The sequence below is a fragment of the Pteropus vampyrus genome, unplaced genomic scaffold (genome assembly GCF_000151845.1).
Source record: "Pteropus vampyrus isolate Shadow unplaced genomic scaffold, Pvam_2.0 Scaffold340, whole genome shotgun sequence".
In the NCBI taxonomy this organism is placed as follows: Eukaryota; Metazoa; Chordata; class Mammalia; order Chiroptera; family Pteropodidae; genus Pteropus; species Pteropus vampyrus.
Window position 1 is genome coordinate 1,189,112 of NW_011889121.1, and position 23,742 is coordinate 1,212,853.

Sequence of the window (23,742 nt, forward strand, 5' to 3'; positions counted from 1 at the left end):
TACCTTCTAGCTTTTATCACTATTCTAAAAGCAGCTGTCATTATACTTATCATGACTTTCTAGGTAATCTGTCACTTCAGCTGCATTTAAATTTCTTCTCTTTCTATTTGGAATTCTTTATATTTGACCATCTCATTCCCTATCTTTCTTGCCTTTTCTTTCACATTTTCTAAATTCTGGTCACTATTCATTTTAGGTAATTTATTTTATCTATCTTCCAATTTTCTAATTCTCATTTCTGTTATATCTAATTTGATGCTTCACTTGTCTACTGAATTATTTTCAGTTATTACATTTTTCAATTTCTGGAAGTTCTATGTGATTCCTTTCAAATCTTCTCGATTGTTAATTTTAATTCTCTTGTCCCTAATTCTTTTAATGCAAATCTTTAAAAAATATTAAACATATTTATTTTACATTGTATCCGATTCATTATTTTCTGTCTTGGGGGGTTGGATCCCATTGCCATGTTTCTCATGAATTGCTATTTCAGTGTTCTTAGAACTTTATTTCAATGCTATACTCATGTTCTTAAAACTTTAAAGTCTAGATTTAAGCAGTGTTAATCTAGAATACATTTGTATTTGCTTTTTTTAGGTATGTAGGGCACTACCAATTCATAAAAGCTTACATTTTTGGGTTTTGGTTTGTCAGCACACCTAGCAGTGTGAACTCTGGACACCAAAGCATGCGCATTTTGTCCTTCAAATCAGTGACCATAAAAAATTATTCTAGAACTTCTTCAGGAATTTTTGGTGTTTCATTATCTTTCTTAATGCTATAAGAAAGGAATTATTTACTTTATCCTGAGGCTCAATATTTAGTCAGTGTTCTCTTTAAGGAGAGAAGCAAGATATAAACCAAGGATTTCTTACTCAGTTTAAAAGTTATTACAGAGTATCAAAGGTTTTCTAGTATGGGTGAGATCCACTTTATACATAGTGGCCTAATCTTGATTGTGCATTGGTAATAAAAAAGAATTTTGGAGATTTTTTATTGACTTATCATCAGAACTTTCAATTAAATAAGCCATTCCTGTTGACACATGTCTTGTTTCCTTTTTAAGTTGTTTATATATTCTCTATGTTTTGTAGATTTATTTTAACTCATCCTGGTTGAGATACCAAAGCATTTATTCAATTTGTAGGCTCATATCTTCTTTAAGTTCTGGGAAATTTTAGCCATCATTAAATATTATCTTATGTATTCCGTCCTCTGCTTCTTAAATTATATTAGACATAAAGTTTCTTATTCTGTTCTCTCAGTCTTTCATGTTTTCCATATTTTTATATGGTATATTTTGATAATTTCACCAGAATGATCTTCTAATTTTCTATTTATTTAGGTGTTAATACATATACTTACTTTTTTATTTCAATGACTAGCTTTGGGCATCTAAAAGTTTTATTTGATGTTGTTTCATCATAAATACCTGTGCATTTTCATAGTGTTTATATAAATTAATATTTATTTTATTCCTTTATCTCCGTAATTATTTTAAACATATTTACTTTAGAATATCCAATAGTTTTTTTTTTATTTTTTATTTTAAGTTCATGAGGCACTAATTCTCTTGATCATTATATTAGATGACTCTAAGTCTCAATATATTATTTCTTCATGTGGGTTGTAATATTTCGTTGTGAACTAATCTTCAGTGTTTTTGTGTCTGTGGGACTCTCCTGAAAAATTAATTTATTGCATTTTCCTGTGGGAAGGCTCTTAGGATTTCACCAATATGAGTCCAATTTCATGTTTATCTCAGTTCAGGAATCTTGAGCCTTATGGTTAGTGTAAAAATTCAGATCCCACACACTTAGTTTTAATTTTCATTTAAGATATTTTTTCTCCAGCTAGAATCCTTGGCAGATGAATTGAGCTTGTGAGTAGGATTTACCTGTTTGCCTCCTACATGCCAAGGGAAGAACTTGAAGGTTTTGTTTGAGGAGTTTAATTTACATCTCTACACTACATGTTCTGTAAGGTCACATATTTTCTACTAAAAAAGTCTTTAAAAGTTTCTCCTAACCATTAGACCTTCAGTGCAGGTTCAGTGTCTGCACTGATGTGCTCATTTATGGCACCTAGGGGGAAGAAAGGTTCCATGATATATTTTGAGCTCAATTATGTGTTTAAAACTTGTTTTTAAAAAATTACAATTTATTCAGAATTTCTATTCATTTGAAATGAAGGGTGAGGGAATAAATCAGTCCATCAACTTCCTATAAATTTATTCTAGCTGAACATACCATATTTACTAAGCAACCATTAAATTAATTCTATTACAAAACTAGAGACTAGAAAAATTGCTATAGAAATGGCAATAAAATATTATGATCACAAACAACCTAGAAAAACATAAAATATTAACTTGTCTAATTTTTTTCTTAACTCTTGTGACATGTTAATTACAAAATTAAAGCTGGGAGGAGGAAAATTCTATAAGCAGCTATCTCCTTGGTTCATTTACCTTAGCAACCATTATTACTCCTTTATATTCACAACTCTGTTTACTAAAAAACATTCTGTCTCTAAATAAGAAAATTATTTATGTGCCCAAATTCTCCAAGGATCTTGCATTGGCAGCTGACAATCTTTGTTGTTATTTCAAGGAAGAGAAAAAAAATTCTGTGTGGCAAGTATGCAAAGAATATGTTTCTCCCTCATTTTAGTCTCAAAATTAATTGGTTACCCTTATATGATAAGAGATAATACACACCAAGAATGAATAACTGGCTATCAAATCTAAGTTCAGACATTATTTTACACAGGTGATGGCAGTCAGCTCTGATATTACTTTTCTTGTACAACTCTGATTCATTTAACAAAATCCAAAATAACAAAAAGTATAATGGTACAGTGATGTTTTTCCCAATTATTTTCTTCTGAAGAATAATAGTTCTTCACAACCACTGAAATAGGAATCCTATCATGAAAATGAAGTTTTTCCCTTTGTACAGCAACTATTCAAAAGTGAAAGTTTATAGGATCTATTCCCCTCATAGATATTCATAATCACACTTGCATATCAAAAGCCCCGAGAAGTTCTAGAGTAAAGAGACTTAATTCATTGTTTCTCAAACTTAATTGCACACTCGATATTCCATACAGTATTTTGGGAAGCACTGAGTTCAAGTTTGATGTCATCCATTTCTTACATGTGCCATTGGACAAATCTCATTAATTTAAATTAATTTTTCTTACTATAAAATGTCCATGAAAATAATACTTCCTTGAGGGGTTTATTAGTGGGATCAAACTAAATGTATGTGAAAGCTCTTTGTAGATGTAAAATTCTATTCAAATTCAAACAATTTTTAAAAGTGAGTGGCAGGATGTTCACTCTATAAAAATATTTTCATTTTACAGAATAATTCACTTAAGGACTAATTTACGTAATATGTTTCTTGTGGCATTTAAAGTGAATCTACCAACAAAATACATTTTCTATCAACTATTCAAGAACTTGCATATTTTGAAATATGTACTTTTACTTTTGTTAAAATACCTTTTATAATTTACTCTGATGTAGTAAAAGTTATCTTTTGCAGTACATTATTGTAACACCCTTTACTACCTCGATGTTAAGTTTCAAGAACTTTGTCTTTTCTCAATATACACACTTCCAAAAGTAACTAATAAAACCTGATGTTCTGAACAATCATCTTAAACTCCCAATCGGCATGTGTAATTACAAGGAGTATAAAATTATTTTTAGAACAGAAAAAAAAACCCTATTAAGTATTAACTGTGCAGATTATACATCAAAGTTCTACTAAATGTTTATTGTTCTTAAATGACAAGATGACTAAGTTATGTTACAACACCTATGTAAAAATCTAGGTGGAAACTATTCCTTGAAGAAACAATACGTGCAAAAGTTCTGAGATGAAAATGATGGTGGTGTATTTAAGTACAGAGGAGAACCTTTTATGCCTCTTTGATGGGCAACAGGCAAAAAAGGGAGATGAAGTTGGAGTAGTAGGGGTGATAGGCAGGGACCGAGTCACGTAGAAGCTCAGAAGATTTCATGAAAAGGGTATGGAGCAGCAGGGACTTGATAGAATTTCAGTTATGCTTTAGGAGCTCTAGGGCTCTCACTGGGGAGAATATAGTGTAGGTGAGAAAAAATTGAAAGCCAGAATTAGAGTCTATTGAAGTAACTCAGGTGAGAGATGATTGTGCTATATACCAAGGTTGCTACAATGCAGATACTGAGGAGTGGTCCACTTAAAGATGTATTTTTCAGGCAGAGTCACAGGATTTGAAATGAATGACATGGATAATACAAAAGAAAAATCATGAGTGATTCCTCTTTTTGACATAAGTGAAAGGGCAATTTACTAACACTCAGAGAGATTGGTAGGAACCAATATTAGGAAGGGGAGGAAATCCATTATTCTTGACTTGGCTATGTTATGTTTGAGATACCTGTTAGGCATCCAAAATAAGAAGCTGAATAAGAAGTAAATGTTGAATATCAGCATTATTTACTTGGTAATTGAAACTATGGCATATCCAGGGCAAGTGGAGTTGTTGTAATTAGAGAAGGGACATTTCATTTCCTCTTCCACTAAGATGTTTATATTTTTTGGTTCCCTTTCCTGGGACAGATCATATTTGTATGCCTATTCCAAAGGTTTATTACATATTTTCCTTCTCAGAAATGTGATAATCAGCACTAATTCACACTGAACTCATTAGGTACAAACCTTGTATTTCTTGCTACCTTCTAGAGAAAAGCCTTTCCTTTACGTGGGATCAAATCTCTTCTACATTCTCACAGCACTCTATGCTTTCCTTTGCAGCACTTGCCACAATTTCAGTAGTCAATTACAAGATTTTTAAAATTTTTTTTTCTTCTTTATAAATAGAAAAAAGTTACATAGCTTTACATAGCTTGCTCCTTTCTGGCTTCATTTTCCTTTCTACGCTAGTATATTATTTAGTAATTCTTGCAGCAAAAATCTGTATGTAATTAATTTTCTTTGTTTTTGTTTATCTGAAAATAATTGTATGTCTGAAAATATTTTGTCTTAATTCTCAAATGACAGCTTATGGGATATTTGAAAATTTGCCTGGCACATTGAAGGGATTACTCCAGTCCCTTCTAAAGTCTATTGCTTATGAAAAGTCTGCCATCAATTTCATCATCCTGTAAGTATTCTGTCTTTGCTAGTACTCAGTAGCTTTTATGATACCTTCCTGATCACTGAGTTTCATTCAGATCTATCTAGGTGTAAACTAGTTTTTATTTATTCCAGATTGATTGAGTTTTATTCAATTTGAGGACTCATATAAATTGAAATTTATTCAATTTTGTTAAATGTTAGTCACTTATGTAAAATATTGTCTCTTCCTCAGGCACTCTACTTTCAATCAATTTGATATATGTTTGAACTATTTATTCTATTCTCTATATTTTCTCGTTTTTTTTTTAGCAAATCAAAATTTTCCTCAGCATCTTTCAATTATTTTTTCTATAATGAACCCACTATTTAAAAAGTTGTTTGAGTTATTAAGTTCTAGACTTTTATTTTTCAAATCATCCTATTCACTATTTAAAATGGCCTGTTTTTATTATAAGAATTCCATTTGATCCTTTAAAATTTTTTTTGAACATTAAAAAAACAATGTTCTTTTCTAACTGTCTTCTTATCTTGAAATTCTTCAAGGGTACATTCTCCTTTTATTTTTGTCCTATGTTAATATCACTCATGAAAAGAATCTTTTTCATATCTATTGTAATTTGAGTCTGAGTTTATTTTGCTTAGGAGTTCCAGACAAACCCTGGGTTGTGGTGGGACCTTAATTGTGCAATTTTGTGGTTACATTTACTTGAGCTCTCAGGGGTTAACTGTCAAATGCTAAAATTAAGCTTAATAAAAATTGTGTATAATTTTCTATTAAGGAATTTTCAAAACCTTTAAATTTCTTATCTATTTCTTTACTTTCCTGTAGAAGATAAGAATTTAGATAGAGCTCTATTGACAAGTTTATGGAAAATTATCCCTTCAGTGGTAGAATCACCAGCTTTACAAGAAATTCCCTGCAAATATTTTTGACTCTAGACAAAATTATCTGTCCAAGGATTATGAAATCTAACTTGTAATTTACACTGAACAAAATATATCTATGTGTTGATAATAACATGCTAAGCCTATGGTACATACTGAGCCTAATTCTCTTATTGGCTTATAAAGATATATATATTTTTTAACTAATGTGTCTCTTTTCCAATATTAACTTATACATAGAACAAGGAAGAAAAAAATTGATTCACTGAGCCTCTATAATGCAGCAGGTGTTTTACAAATATTACTATATTTCATTACCAAAAAAACAACCTTATCCTCATTGTAGTCATGAGGGAAATCAAGCTGAAAACGATTTCCCCATGATCATACAGCCAGCAGATGGTCACTGGGGTTCATACTCAGCGCTGTTCATCCCAGGACGTGGTCTCTTTACTAGACCATACTGCTGCTAGAAAACCTTCTGAAGAAAAATCCCTTGTGTTCAGTTTACTTGGTCTTCAGTGAGCAGCCAGGTCTCTAAAGCCAACTGGAACTGTATTAGAAATGTCTTGTACTTCTAATTAGGACAGAGGAGTCAACATTCTGAATAACGGGAAAAAATTTTACCTGTTTTCTCCCAGTCTGTTTTCCTTTCTTTATGGTCTCTGGGTTTGTTCTGTGAACCATCATTTTCAGATACTCTCTACTCTGCTTGGCTCTGCTCTCCTTTCTGGCCCAGGGTGTCTCATGGCTCCCTCAGATTAAGTGCCAGACTTTTTCTGAGATTTACTATTGCCATATATAGCTCTGACATGAACGTAAGCCCCAAAGTATACTAATTTTTACTACTTAGCCCATTTCTGAGTCTTTACCTCTGAAATAAGAAAAATTAAGTCCACTTTTTAAACTCAGCCCTCAGATGTTAAACACTTTACAGTACTGCCTACAATCTTGAATTGCCACTGCTAAGATGTGAAAGACTAACTGAAAATCAAGAAGTCCAAATAAAGTCTAAAGTTTATATCTAAAGAGAACAGAAAGGGATATTTGAGAGAAAGAAAGATGAGAGAAATAGAGAAGGGAAATGCAGAGGAAGGTAAACAATTTTGAAGCTACGACTACCTGTGCTACATCATGGCCATTGTAGGATTCTTTCAAATGTAACTTTTGGTTAACGTGTTTGCTTGTAGGTATTTCAAATGGCCTCACTGCAAAATAATTAGGAAAGACGACTCTGACCAGTGGACATGTGAAATCTGTTTTTTAAATATATGTTAGTAATTGGCGGGATATAATCTTGGATCTATCTATCATAGCTATCAATTAATCATCTATCATTTTTAGGGCTAATTAAAATCCAAAGTCAAATATAATTGTAACATTAAATTAATTATTCTTCATGCATATGGTTATTGCTTCTGTTATCACGGAAAATCAAGAGTTAAGATAAAAATATTTTCCCCACCCAGGCACCTTCAGAATTTTGAATCTTTCAGATATAGAAAAAAGAAGAAATGGTTTGTGGGAAAAATATTAAAAGTAAAAAATTAGTGTTTTACTATAAATTATTTAAAATTTTTTATACTAGTTTATATATCTTCATTTCACCAATCATTATTTTATTATGTTTTACAAATATTGTTGAGATCCCATTATGTGTAGTTACATAATGGTATTTTAAGTGAGTGTTTTATGAAGATTTTTGATCCGGTGTCTATTTAACTCTAAAGTGTTAATAACCTACCTTGACCAGGCTGTAAAGAATTATAATCCTGCATATAGAATGTGTTGAGATTTGGGGGAAATTAGAATGGAAAAATTAGTTTCTAGTTAGATAATTCAAAGAAAAGGACTTCTCCCTGAATGACCTATGAAATCAAAGCAAAAATATTTTACTTGAATTTTCTTTATGGTTGCCTTAAACTTTCAATTCATTTTGTATCTACAGACACAGGCTTTCTGTTAGTGTAAGGTTGAGTGATTTATGATATATTATGTTCATAACATCTAAAATGTAGAATAGGCTGAAACATGCAATCAGCTAGAATCAAACTTCAAATGTAATATAGTTTAAATATATCTTATATTCTAATTTCTCAGAATATTCAGTTGCTATTAAATTTTAGGGTGTTGAATTTCATAGAAAACAGTATATTCATGGAATTTTATAACATGTAAAAAGAAGTCACAATAATATATTTTCCCTTAGTTAATAAGAGTATTAACAAAATTATATGCTTATAAAATAGTTATGTTAACTGTCCTAGAAATATTTTTAAATATATTTCGTGTTAAATGGGATCAACGATATCACACAAGAAATTCCCCAAAATGTCTCATCTAAGGATTGAAACAAATGAAACTGTCATTTACATAGGTCAAAAATGGTTGGCTACCTGTTGGTTTCATGTGATTCAACCTAACATAATTATAAAGCCTTACCTTCCAGACTCTGACATGCTGATTCTGTGAGGAGCACTATCTTTGCATAATTACAGAGTGGTGACCATTCCTCTTCACTTTACAATTTCTCAGAATAGAAACAAAATATGTATCCCTTAGAAAATTCCTATAATTTATACCCTATTACAGATAAAGGGCTAAGAAGAACACGCTTATGATCATTAATCGCTTTTTTAAAGAGATAATCACAAAATTTTCAGCCAGTTGTTAAAGAAGAGTAGCCGTTCCTTTTTCTTCAGGTGTGCGATATTTCGGTAGTCACAGTAATTGGTATTTTTTTCAATCTATCAATTATCAACCATCTTACTAGGCATCCAGTTCTTCTAATAAAGCTTTTACACCCATTTAGTAGCTAAGCCAGGTATGACGGCTAAATTATTGTTCTTTAAATCAATGATATAAGGGCTTATGCTAGTTGATATAAGATGATTCACAAAAGATTTGTTATTTACCAATATACATTAAAAAAGTAAAAGTAGCATGAGATGATCTCAGGAAAGTGATACATATTTTTGGTTTAGACATTGAAATAAAGTAAATGTATGATAAATTGACAAATTCACATTGCCAATGTTATGAAGAAATGATGTGGCAAAAAATTAAGATGTGCTTTTCATTTTTGGCAAAGGGGCTGCTTTCTATGACCTGTTAATTTATTATAGTTTTAATCTGAAAAATGAACCGCTAGTGTTACAGAAGCCCAAAGTGAAGGGAAACTACTCACTTTCAGAATGCATATTAGAAGTTTGAAATTGCACCCAGATTTTGTTTTCTTTTTGTTAGTAGGCCTCTGTTATTAGAGTAGTAGTTGCAAACACATACGTGGGTTTGCCAGTAACAACTCACAATTTGTGCAAAGTTGAGTCTTCGAAACTGAGCAAATTTGCTCTCAATTTCCCGCCAGCGATTGCTGAGCTGGATCTGAGTTGGCTCCACTGCCATTGCGGCCCCATCCTCAGACAAGCCCTCAGCTTGCCTACGCACTGCATTCAGCTCCTCTTTCTTCTTCTGCAATTCACGATCAATTTCCTATTGAGCAAAACCAATACAGGGCCCAGGGCAGTTAGCTAACCACATCAACCAACCAGCAAGCAGCACATACTTCTCTCAGAAATTTCATAGGCTGTTGTCATTTTATTTTAATTTTTTCAAAATTTACAATATAGGAGCCATCACTGTCATCTTCACCCAAGAATCCAAATATTATTTCAGTTATCCTCTGAATGCTCAGTTTTAGATATTCTAATTAAGAAAATATTTAAATTGATCTAACATTTTTCTTTTTTCTCAATTCCTCTGGTGTTTTGGGGGTTGACCCAAACTGGAGTGATTACTTATTATTTATTAGGGACCATCCATATAGAATATAATTTAGAGGGTAAATAAGTTATTTATTTATTTTTTAAAAAGCCTCGAGGAACTCAACAGACAATGAAGCAAAATAAAAAGTATAAAATAAAAACAAAAAAAATCTTCAGACAATATGCAAATAAATCTATAGAGATTTGACACTGATGTGTGAAGATGCTCTGATGAAATGAATGTGCTAACATGAGAGAGAAGCCGTCCATATACCGATAAGTCATTTGTTCATCTGGAACAAAGATACACAGAGTCAATTACAGTTTTGCCAGAAAACAGATGACATTTCTTAATTCATTTTACATTGTCTAAAAATAAAACAGTTTATTCATTCAACATTATGTCAATTGAAAGACACAATACATTTACTAAAACAAAACACAAGAAAATACATCATAGAGAACGCTTATAGAGGAAACAACCACATCAATATTTTAAATATGATCCACATAGGTTAAGTTAAATAAATTAAATGGTAGCAAAAAAATCTAGCATTGACATTCTAAAACAACATTACCTTTAATTTTCTTTCATCTCTGGGTTCAGGTAGGCTGGCTAATTTTTTTTCAATGTCATCCAAGCATTTCAGGAGATCATCAGCCTGCCTCTTGTATTGATACCACTGATGAGAAATTTCTAGAGCCTTTTTTCTTCTTTGAGACCTCAAATCCTGTTCATGGTGCAGATATTATTAAAATATCAATATATATGTATAGCACACTTTTGGTTGTAGTTATTTAAAAATAATTTGAGTCCTTCATCTTGTAAAACTTTGGTTAAGTTTATATTTAAGTGCTAAACATACAAATAGATGATCAAATTATGTATTTATGTGGCAGGACCCATGTACGTAAAGCTAAGAAAACTGGAAAACCCACTTAAAGTATTTATTTTCTCTTGGCATGTTCAAACTTGCTCGGAAATCCTGTTATATTTAATTGACTTAATGAATCAACTAATTATCATGTAGCCTATTTGAAATAGCTTAATATATGAATATAGTTGAGCTCACTAGATACTTGTACGAACTTAATGAGTTTGTATTTGACTTTTAAAGGAGGTAAAAAAGTTCTAAAATTTATATCTTAAGCCCTGAGTTCATAAAAAAAATATATTAGGTTTATATAGCCAAATAACTACATTCATGGTTTTAGAAATCCATGTAAAAAAGTTTCATGGAACATTAATAACTTATGATTAGAAATATAAAGTCATCTTATTTATATAAATTGTTTCAAGCTATATATGTAGAAGTGTGAAAATTGTATTTCTGTGCATGTACACGAAAATGACAATTTAAATGTTCTAAAAATGGTTTTTCTCTCAAGACTTGCATGGCCAGCTTTTTCTTACTATATCAAATCATGTTCCAAATGCAAAATAATGCACTATTTTTGAAAGAGAAGTATATGGTTTCCAATCAACCTGATGAGATAAATAAGGGTGACTGATTTAATAAATCAGCAAATGGAGGGGGGTGGATTAATCACCTTGCTCCTTACAAGCATATCCAATGTCTTCTCTGATCAACAGAATTTGTTGAAATGCCATTTTATGCTAACACAAGGAAACATAAGAGCTCAGAATACAGTTTTCGTTTTCTCAGAACAGTACCAATTAGAGTTTCATGTACAGATTTAACTGGAACAAAAGAAAAATAATGAATATCAAAGACTTCTTGAAATATTCCCTGCATTAGAAACTTTTGACCTTCTTTGGACTAGAGATGGAGCCACTGGGCAGGTTAACATAGTTACTCAATTTGGTGGTGTAGATTGGTTTGGCAAGTGGAGTAGATTTTCATTAATCTCTTTTAGCATATATTTGCAATAATGATTTCATTCTTCATTTTGTGGAGAATTGGGAATGTAAAATTTACTGCGATCACATTTTTAATTGAATTTATAAACCTCCTGTGGAAGTAATAAATGCCTGGGATGAACCAGATAGTATGCTGCTTTTTTCAAAGGTACTAAGATAGAGCCATGAGTGAGAGTTGAGCAGTGCCTTATGCATCACACAACTCACATCTTTGCCAAGAGAAAGGGCTTGTGGTCATCAAATCTGAAACTCTTCATTTCTTAAGTACAAGGTTATGTGTACTGGGTAAAGATATTTAAAGCCACTATATAAATTTCTTTACAGGTATGCCAGATAACCATTAAACACTGCTTGCTGTTCAGTAGGACACATATCATCACATGACTAGTATAGATGCTTCCGAAAGCTTGGTCACAGCTGGAAGCGTGTGAATTACACAGCTTTCTGATTTTCTGAGCACATTATGGCTTGCTCTTGCATTCCCTCGAGGAACAGACCTTTTATATTAACTGTATTTATCAGCAGTTACCTTCGGAACCCCTGCTGGCCAATTAGACTTTCCATGTGGATTCTTTGCAGGCACAATATTGTGTAATTACATTCTCAGCAGTGTTTATTTGGTTGTCTGGCTATATGGGAAAAAAGGCTTTATACTCTTATTTGCATATAGAAAACAGACTCCATTCACCTACTAGGTGGATCCACCTACATAGCTACACAGCTCTAAGAGACTGATTTACAATGAAAAGCTCAGCCATTAACAATATCAGAAAATCAGCCATGCATGCAAATAGTGAATATTGCAAAGCACATAAAAATAAGTTACTCCACAATACTCTTCACATGTCCATTCTTAGTTCAAGAACTTCTTAGATATTACTATAGAAAAATCAATACTCTATCTGGCCTTCCTTCACAAATCCAGATGAATCACATCGGTACTTGAAGCAATACACTATTACTGGTTAATGAGAGTACCAGTTCCTCTTCAAGGATATTAAAATTATTTTTGAGGATTTCTATCTAAATGAAAGTAGACTGTTGTAGATGCTCAGTTAGTTGCAAAGAGCGACTCTTTTAAAGGCAAAATGAAATTAATTGAAAAAAATCAAGTCAAATCCCAGGCCTTATTAAACAAATATTAGATTACCAAAAAATTGGATCTCCTCTAAATAAAATCAACAGAATACAGAAAGAAGAAAGTCTAAAAAATATACATTGGCAATTTTAGCAGTTAAGCAAGTTTTCAAGAAAAAATGTAAAAATAACTTATAAGAAACTATATTAGAAATTAAATGTATAAATATTAAAAACAATGAATTATAATCTTTTGATTACTATTCAGAAAAAATTGTCTAAGAAATTCAAAAATTTTAAGCAACACATCTTTCAAAAACAAAGACACCACTCAAAAACGTTAAATAAAGCCCACATATTGAACAGAAAAAAATGTATTTCTGGTGACTAAGATTCTTAAGCAGATTTTATTTATGCACAATATATTTTACCCTACATAGGAAAAGAAACCACAGGCAAGGTATATTATAATTTTAGCTCTAATACCTTGAGAGCATTATGTTTTGTCTGTAACAGCTGCTGTTTTATCTTTATTTCCTCTCGCTTTCTCTCATCTGTGATTCTTTGTTGTAAGTTGTCTCCTCTTTGCAACAATTCTTTTACAGTACCCTCATTGTCTTCACTCTGATTAAAAACAACAAGTACAGTCTTCATTTTGGTTTTTAAAAAGCTGTACATCGTTAACAGAGATAATAAAACATGTTATTTAAACGCACACAAAAAATCCAACTTAAAACTTTCTGGGGATGTTATTACAAGGTACTGTGCTCATTAATTTTTCTTTTATATGTTGTATGTTAACTTTTAAAAGAAGTGAGTTTCCCCCTGTCTAGTTGAAAAGGACACACTTGATAAGGAGCATATATAGGAAGATGGAGGAGTAAGGTACTTCATCATTTCACGCAAGACCTGATGGTGGTGAAAGCATTCTTTTGGCTTTGATTTTCAGTATATTTTAGAAATTAAAAAAATTTGAAGAAGTATATTAAACTTATCATTTATAATGTTAACTTATCCATATAGGAATATGGATGTGGATGTGTGAGTATGAGATGGTGACACACATTCCTAAGTGAAAATATTTTGTTTCACATGTTCACTAATTTCTATCTAAGAATCTCTGCTTTAAATAACCTAAATGCCCAAATTTAGGACAAATATTAGGGCATTAGTAAAAAAAAAAAAAAGAAGTGTTAAATTGCTGTCAAGTATCACAAATAATTTTTAAAAACCTGTCATATGTGCAAGTTATTTTTAAATACAATCAAACAATCATTAAAACATGGATTAGGAAAATGGCCTTAAATGTTTTAAATATACGTTTTTATTTTTTTAGACTCTAAAATATATTTTTTATGTACTTTGAATTAAAATTATTTAAATAAGAGCTGGTCTAATATACCAGCATATGTGACCATGTGATTTTTCATGTCTAGTTTCTTATCTTTGTTTCAACTCAATATATAAAAACTTTCTACCAAGGAGATTTCACCTTGCAATGTTACCCAAGGTACTCTGATGAGCTAAGAATAATAAATATAAGAGAAATTCTAAAAATTTATATGTATAACTATTCATGATACTAGATATTACATATTTAAATCTATAATGCCTATTTAAACTTCCACACAAAACTGAGGGACTGTTCTTTTCTTTTAGAATAAATGGGCTTTTAATCCGAGATTTGTCAGTTACTAGGCTAATGAAATAATATAGTATAGATATATTTATAGTATGTGAAAAACTTAATTTAATATATGTCTTTTAAAAGTTTGCAACATTTCCTAGGGCTGAGAACAAAAAACTAAATAAACAAAAATATGCCATTTCACTTCTTTCCCTGCACCAGGTGTGAGCTATTGGGCAGAAGCAGCAATCAGCCCAAGAGGTAAGAAGCACTTTTTCACCTCGGTGCCCTCTGGTTTTTTCTTTTACATGAGTAGAGGGCATTGTAACTCAGCATCTTGGAAAACCTCTTATTGTTTTTCTTTCCAGGAGCTGAGTTGGCAAGGCCACAAAACCCCATACACGGGAAGTATTGATTCAGGCAGCTCCAAGGAGTCAGAATTGATATCAGTGGGAACTAAGATTGAAGGAAATAGTCCTCCTATAGCTTCACATGCCTATTATTTTAAACTTATGTATTGCTTTTTGATGTCATTTTCAAGTGTTGACTGAGAAATCTCTAGCATAATGTATGTAAAGCTTAAGAATGCCATTTACTGATGGCTGTGGAGAAGGGAAAGGAAATTGTGAAAAGGAGGTGAACAGAGAAAAAAGGGCAGTGAAAAGGGATGTGAAGCTAGAGAAAAATATAAAAGACGTTTAGGAATTAATCAAGGTTGAATGAGAACATTATGAGCTTGGGAATAGTCCGCATGGTTACATTTATTTTCTCCCCATGAAATAAGCAGCATAAATTTGTACGTATTTTAGACGTACACTATACTTTTTATTCAACTTTTCGATAAAACCACTTGTGGTAAACTTTAATAAACATTGTTTATATTGTGTGTAATTGCCCCTTCTCTGAAACAAATGCCATATTACCAAAAACATGACTGGAAAAAAATAAGCCATCTATGATAGTTGAGTTTCTTATTAAATTTCTAGTGTATATTCTGATTTGACTCCTTTTCCCCCACTACATTTAATCCTCTGAGTTTGAAAAGAGTACAGGTCAAAGCAAAATTGCTGAGCTATTTATTAGAATCTGTAAGTGCTCCTATATATCCCATACCACAGTACTTTGGCATTCATAAGAAAAACTAAACATGAATACTTTGCATTTGTGATAAATCATTAGAATCGCAAAATGTGCAAGATATGCCCTGAGAATTTGTTTGGAGACTTCAGGTATCTAATTTCTTTCCAAATATGTAGTCATTTTTACTCCTAGTTCATTCACACTTTTATCACAACCAATTTACCATATCTTTATTGAAGTCTTCCTCTTTCAGATTCACCCCCTGCTGAATTTCAGCCTCCAGTGGTTCAAGCAATTTTTGTATATCTGAGTTAAACTGCTCCAATTCCTTCAAAGGAATGGAGGCCTAAAAAAAAAGATAGTGCTAATTTAAATCAAAATTACTTTTTATTAGAAGCATAAACTAACAAATACATTTGTTCAACCTCCTGTTGCTAAAAAAATGACATGCATTATGTTTCCATATTATATTTTATGAAAGTTTTGAAATGCAACTGGGAAAGTACCTGAGGATGCAAATAAAGACAAACATTTAACATCAGAGCTGAACACACATGCAAAACAATGCAACTCATCATTCTGTTTTTTTTTTTCCAACAAAAGTCAATTTTCATATATTTGGGTTAATCGTTAATATTCTAAAGTTGAACTTGATTTTATTTGAAATATTCTGATATAAATACCATGTGTGCAAATATGTCTTATCAGAAATTGCCTCATTCATCAAATGACAGTAACCTTAGGTGGAAATGCAGAATTGTCACCTTATCCTCAGGAAAACTACATGGCAATCTGCTCAGATATTTTAAATGACACTTTTAGCATGGAGAAACTGACAAGCATGCTCTCATAAGACAAACAATGCCATTAGCTTGCCTTAGAAATGCTTTCTTTGGTAGCACAAAACATTCAAATGAATGAACCAGAATATTTCACATAAAATATACATATTTTCCAACCTTATAAACATCACAGTTTCTTTAATTTTGAAATTCATAATGACCAGAGTCTCAGAAAAATTTAAAATACCTTGTTTTTCTAAAGAAACCACTTAGAGGAGTGATGAATAATGTATTAAAAATCAAATACATATTCAAAAGAGTAGGCAATGTTTAATTACTGAAGTTCGAACAGTTAATAAGTATTCTATTGATCTTTACTCTATGTTTATGCTCAATTGCTTTGCATTAAAACACTAGAGAATATTTTATACCTGATAGCTTTTGAAAACTCATATATGACATACAGAACTCTTATTTTCTTATAGAACTAAACATTTTCCATTTGTAAAACCAATTCAGGAGCAACCCCCAGTGTCATATGCCAGGATGACTGCATCCATCGAGTTTTGTTCCCACCTACTCTTTCCCATCACATTCCCAGTCATAGTCTTACTCTTTATTAGACAGCATCTCCTAGAGAGAAATAAGGATAAGCTTTCAAGGAAAAAAACAAATACCCAAACATATTTAGTTACTAATGAAAAAGTGAATATTAATAATCAAATGATATTTACCAGGCCATGATTATCACATGTAACATGAATAAATGCTTCTCTTCTACGCATGCATACAAATGCTAGAAAAGTTTTATGAGCTCTTTTTTCAAGGGACTTATTTTCAGTACTAGTCTTTTAAGTCCTAATGATCATTTGTAACTTGAAATGTTGTATCAGGGTCTTGAACCAGTACAGAACAGTACTATTTTAAATATGCTTAAAAGATGTTTCAATGTCTATATTATAAATGCACTTTATACTTTAAAATGGTATCTTGTTCAAAGTATTGTAAAAGTAAAAAGATTAACAGCTTTTAGAATCATAACTACACAAGATCAATGTGGTAATATTTTGTTTATTGAATCATTATTCACATTTGCTAATATTTAATGAGAACTGCATTGTTCTACACGGTTTTGCGAATATATGGTTATAAATATTTAAAATAACTTTTATTGAGTACTAGGATGTCAAAATAACATGTATTCATTTGCTTGTTTTTTGTTTTACTCCAATACCTGCTTCTTCTCTTACCTCAGCCTCTTTTCACATCTTTAAATATAGTGGTTTCAAAGGCTCAGAACTTGGGCCTCCATACTTCTTTCTCAATTCTCTTTTCCTAATAAATTGCATGGTCTTCCAAAATTTAACCATAGTTTTCATAATATCTGACAAATATTCATCTGTAGCTGTGAACTCGCTTTCAAATTCCAATCTAGATTCTCCAATAGCCAGCTGATTTCTCACTTGAAGTTCAACATGTCTAGAAATTAGCTCATGATCGTTTCACCGAACTGCTTGCAACACCAATGTCTCATGTTCTGTTAATATATGACCATTCTTCTCAGTCACTCAGGCTTAGAACACAAGTCATGTTATTTTTCAACAGTTCACCCTAATATCTAATAAATATCAAATAACTGTCAATTGATTCATCATGATCCACTTGCTTTCTGTTTCCAGAGATACCATCTCTCCTATAACCCTCACACAGGAGCTAAGGCAATAACGTCCTTACAGGGCTATAATCTCCTTCCTACCTCACCCTTTATATCCTGTGCACTGGAATCAAGTCAATATATTTCCCAAACATGGATTTCATTATGCTATTTCTCTAATTAAAAAGTACAAGTAGAATAAAGTCCAAACTCCAGCATGAAAGTCAAGGTTTCCCCTAATCTTGCCCCAAGGACCTTTCTAGTCTTTTATGAGCACTCCTAATATTGACCTTTCTTGCAGGTCTGTTAGTGAGTTCCTGTTATCCCTCCCTCAAAGACCTTAGGATGTTTCTAATCTTCTAGTGCACAGCCTAAACTCCTAAATGAGAATACATCGATTAGATCTGAGTTCCATCGTTTACTAGCTGAGGGACCCAGGACAAGTTATTTGTCCTCTTTGAGCCTCAGTTTCTTTATTTGTAACATAAGAATAAGAAAGATATTTACCTCATAGGGTTGTTACAAGGATCAAATATGTTAGAATGTTGTCTAATATATCATAAATGCTCAATAAATATTGGCTTTTATTGTTTTCCTCTCAAAATCTGACCCATTCTTTGGCTTAGTTCAAGACTTTCCTCTTTTGAAAACACAGTTGGTAAAGGATGAAATAAATGTTTGTTGACATGGTGTTATTATTTTACTGAGGTATTTGACAAGCTCACGAAATTCTAACAGTGAACACAGAGAAATTGAGAATAGTTTGGTAAAGTCATATCAAAAGTCATATTCTGAACAATGCAGATTGTTGATTAATTAATCTGTATCAATGTAGATGGTGATCTCAAGAAAGGTGCCGAAGGGCTTTGTATTTGTTATGCCCTGTGTAGTATTTTCATCAGAAATTATTTGGAGACACAAAATGCATGCAAAACGCACATACACGCACACACACATACACACACACACACACACACACACACACACAGAGGAATGAGTTCCATGACTACTCCATGAAAATGAGGAGTTTGCCTGTCTTTTTCAATCTAGAGTCATTCCAGGTACATGTTTTGTACTCATTAATGAATACTTTTTTAATTAAATATAAATGGTATACAATGTTACATTAATTATATTAGCTTCAAGTGTACAATATAGTGATTTCCTGAAAAAGTAAGTGAATAAAAATAAACATTTCAAGGAGCTCCTGAATAATCTGGAATTTGAAATAACATAATTTCTATAGTATAAAATTGAAAAATTACCTCATAAGGATGTATATTGATTTCTGGCCAAATGCTAGCCATATAACACCAGCAGGTACAAAAATAATGTAAGCAGATATGAACAGACTTTAGGAAACACTATTACAAAATGAATGATTATTCAAGCAAGATAATGCAAACTTAGATTTCATTAGTAGTATGTGTAGAGTCCAGAATTCCTCATCAAAGACTACTCTGCATTGTTAAAAAGGTCACTATACAGATTAGGAATTTGAATTATTCTGTGGGGCTCCAAAGTGAACAACCAGAATTAATGAATAAAAATTATTTGGAACCTGAGTTTTTATTAAATATTGGAACAATTAATTAGTGCAACAAATGTTATTTTTCTTTTAAAAGCATTAATTTTAAAGTAGTGAGTTTCTCACTACTGAAAGTATGCATGCAGAGGCAGAATGATGATGTATTAGGATACATGTTAGAAGTGAGACACTTTTCACTTGAACACTCCCCTAAAATTTTATGGACTTTCTGTTAATTCTCTCTTCTGAATTCAAAGGGTTTTGTTTATTATAGTAGTGAAGCTAAATAGAAATATGTCATATATGTAATTTTAAGTGTTCTATTTGCTATATTAAAAAATAAAAAATATGAAATTATATCTAACTTATATATGATACATCTTACTTATAAAATGTCCAAATATCATATAAAACTATAACCAATATAAAATTATTAATAAAATATTTTACATTTACTTTTTCATATTAACACTTTAAAACCCAATGTGTGTTTTATACTTACAGCACATCTTAATTGGAGTAGCCATATTTTAAATACCCAATAGCCATATGTGGTTCTTGGCTACCTTATTAGACAGTATAAATCAACAGTAACTATTATAACCATGAAATTGAAAAGAACCAATAGCTCATTATTAGTTTGAAATATGTCATAGGAGTAATGTCTTACTAACAATAGTCAAAATGCTGATGTTTTATTTAGTAAATTCTAGTGGATTTAGATAATTCTTCTAATGTCCATCTCATTCACTTGCATTCAGATTATTTTATGAGAGCAATTTTCAGAAAGCAGTCTGGGGACACAAAAACTCATCGGAATGAACTAGATATATCAGAAGTTTATTCTTCATTTATGTGTAATCCTAGGTTGTGTTGCAGTATCTCTACATATTTGAATATAATGTTATTTGACTTTCACGGGTTTATGCTTTGTTGCACCAGTAATTTTTAATCCTTGACGTTGGAAATATATCTTATAATACTCTGCACTTTCAATAGCAAATGTAACTCTTTTCTTTTGTACAAAAAAGGTGCTTATTACATCAATTACTAGTTTTAGAACATCTAATATGCTAATTGAATTAACTGGTGACTAATTTTTAACCAAAAATAACTGTAACTACTCAATCCAATTATTTTGGCTATGCTACTGGCCTATCATGCAAGCCATTTGACATCCACATGAGTTGGGAAAATTTAATGCCTTCCTTAAGAGTCACGAGTTCACCATTATTAGGTCATGACAGAAGGCATTTTATTAACCAATTACATTTTACAGGTCATTCCTTGGTCTTCATCGTCTTTCTAATCCGGAATTCTTACGAAACTTTATAAAACAAATGCGTATAAACAAGAATCTATAATTTAATTGTTCACTCTCGAGTCACCGAAGTTTAAAACATATAAAGTATATAATGCTTGCTCTTTCGATTCAGAATTACAGTAAATTATTTAAAGAAGTTGAAAGCAATGGTGGATAAATCATCTTAATTATTGTGTGAATTACCTCTACTGACTTTAAAGAAAATATATGACCATAGAAGAACTAGAATCAATCACAGTGTTAGACAGTGCACACAAGATACGTTTTAGAATACATAGAAAATAGTCAAAAAAGGTTATAATATCATAGGAGGAGGTATAAACCAGGAATAAGTTTTATACAATTTAATTTTTACTTACCTTTTCATCTTAAGAGCTTTAGCATGACTGTGTAGTCATGCAAAATACAAATAGAGTAAAACATAGGGATATGTTTTATAAAGATATAGATAAACGGACACAAAAGAAGAGACAGAGAAACTGAGAAAGACGACATTTTGTTTTCCTTGATTTTTAATGTTGTTTCAGATTGCTGAACAGCTATTAATTGTGCTTTGCTATATGATTTAGGATTAATGAAATTTAAGGCTTTGTTAAAATTTTAGCATTAAAAGATGATGTATATAACAAGTTAACAAACAATAACAGATAAAAGGAAAATCAATTACAAATTGATTCATCGTAAATTGGAAGCATTCAAAATTACTCAGATACACTTTATCATTTTTAAAATGTAAACTTTCTTTCGGTTAAATATTACTTCCAACGTGCATAGATACACTAACATAATAATGACTGTGTTTACACAGACAGTAAACATTTGTTAATATAGAATATATAATCTCAGTAATCATGATAAATGGCCACACCATTCAAATTACACTAAAATCTAAAATTAAATAATCGAAGTGCTAGATTGTTTTAAAATAGTTTCAAATCAATCAGTCTCCTCTTTTCATTCTGCAGCTTTGAAAATTTATTTATTATTACAATATTGGTATTGAAAAAATTAAAATAATTCATGGAAATGGAAATGAATAAAGTTTCAAGGACCAGTGACATCCTGTAATACAAAAAAAGACATACCACTGATATGATATGGAGAGTTATTAAAATCAAAATATATGGAGAGGAAAGAAACTTACATAGAGCAGTAGGCATATTGAAAACATCTATCTAGAACAAAGATAATCAGAAAAAGTAATTTATAGATTTCTTCATTTACTTATTTTAAATTCTTATGAGCAACTCCAAGAAATGTAAGAAATAAAATTTAAAACAAATTTAACTCACAATAGTGACATTTTATTGGTTGCATTATTTTGATATTATTAGGTAAGGTATTAGTTTATCTTTGATGCTTTAAGGATGAAATGTAAAAATGTAATTTCCCAAATTTGTGAGGCTAATTAAAGGACATTACAAACTGCATGCCTGTTGATTTTGCATTGATGAGACTGATTTCATGCTCATACATTTCAGAACTGGATACAAAATATATTGATTGGCTAAGATATGTTGGTGGTTCAAGTATCACTTTTTGTCAAGTACAGCTTGAATATTTTTTTACTTCATGATTACAAGTTTAGTAGTAGCAATTAAAATAGGAGAGGAAAGAATTTAATTATAAAATACATAAGGAGAAAGATGAATTATAAAGCAAAAACATAACATTTTGGACAATTGTGTCTTTCTTTTCTTTTTCCTTTCTTTCTCTCTCCTTTTCTCTCTTCCTCTCTCACTTCTGATTTTTGCTCAATTCTTTTTTGTTTTTAATACAAGGAAGGATACTGAAGTCACTGTGTTTTAAGTGAAATTAGACATGTTTATACTAACACATGCTAGATGGACAAATATCTGATGACATATATAGAGATAAGTAAGTATGCAGAGAGTCAGCATGTTGAAATTGACAAAGCAATGGACTGGGATCTAACTTTTCTAACCAGGCTATCTAACTGTGAGAACTTGGGCAACTCACTGGCTTTCTCACAGCCCCCTATAAATATTTGAAAGTCCCTAGTTCAAGGAATGATTATTTTTGAATCTGTTGATTGATTAGAAGAATAATTTTCCTTTTTAAAGGATCAGAATCAGGAATCACCGAATAGCTTTAATCATTTAAAATGGCATGCTAATAAGACCCAGATAGTTCTAGCATATGACATTGCTCCCCAAACTCAATACCTACTTTGAAATATTTTAGATTATTACAAAAGGGAATTGTTAACAGTTTCAACAGAATTAATCTTGTTACAGGAATAGCAAATTCAAATGTGAAAAAAATGTTAATATAGAAATTCTGTTGCTAAATTCATTTAATATTTATTTCAGTGAAATAAAATTAGCAGGTATGGTATTGCATAGTGTGGGTATTGATCTGTTACTATTACTTGAAGATTTTAGCCATAATTATTACACTTTTAATACTTGACAAATTCTGCAATACCTATAGATCTTTACCTAAGTTTTCATTTAATTTTTTGTTATAATTTCTTTGTAAAAAATTTTACTAAAAAGTATATATAACAAGAATAACTGTACCAATTAACAGATCTTGTTTTCTTCTGTCAGAGATGTTAAATTATAAATAGACTACAAAGAGGAAAAAGATCAACATATTTATATTGATACAGCTAATTACTGAAAATTAGATTTTAATTAAAATTTTAAAATCCAATAAATCTTATTTTGACATTCTAGGTAACATTTATAAGATGCATTGTTTATTTCTCATTGATGTTTAGGAAAGCCAAAATATTTGTCTAAACTACTGTTAAAGTATTTATACATTACTTTTCACATATAAAGCCACTATTTAAGATAGATTAGAAGCAACCAGCTGTTTTTTTCCCCTGATATATTCTACATTAAATGGGAAACTCACTTGATCTCTCATAGCCATATAAATATCTGGAAGTATCTGGTCTAAAGGACAATTATTTTTGATCTGCTAACACTAATTGGAGGTCAAAAATTTGACAATAAAACTATGAATATTTACATAG

The 23,742-nt window shown here is 31.1% G+C and overlaps 1 protein-coding gene across 2 annotated transcripts in view; it reads right to left on the bottom strand.

Annotated features, from left to right (window-relative positions):
* Positions 1-23,742, bottom strand: part of DMD (dystrophin) — a 2,089,898-nt gene that overhangs the window by 1,161,179 nt on the left and 904,977 nt on the right. For both annotated transcript variants that reach the window (XM_011378471.2, XM_011378473.2), the window contains exons 38-41: positions 15,671-15,793; positions 13,227-13,364; positions 10,360-10,512; positions 9,327-9,509 (exon numbers count right to left, since the gene is read on the bottom strand). In XM_011378471.2, coding sequence (XP_011376773.1) covers positions 9,327-9,509; positions 10,360-10,512; positions 13,227-13,364; positions 15,671-15,793 — 597 coding nt within the window. The remainder of the gene's footprint in view (positions 1-9,326; positions 9,510-10,359; positions 10,513-13,226; positions 13,365-15,670; positions 15,794-23,742) is intronic.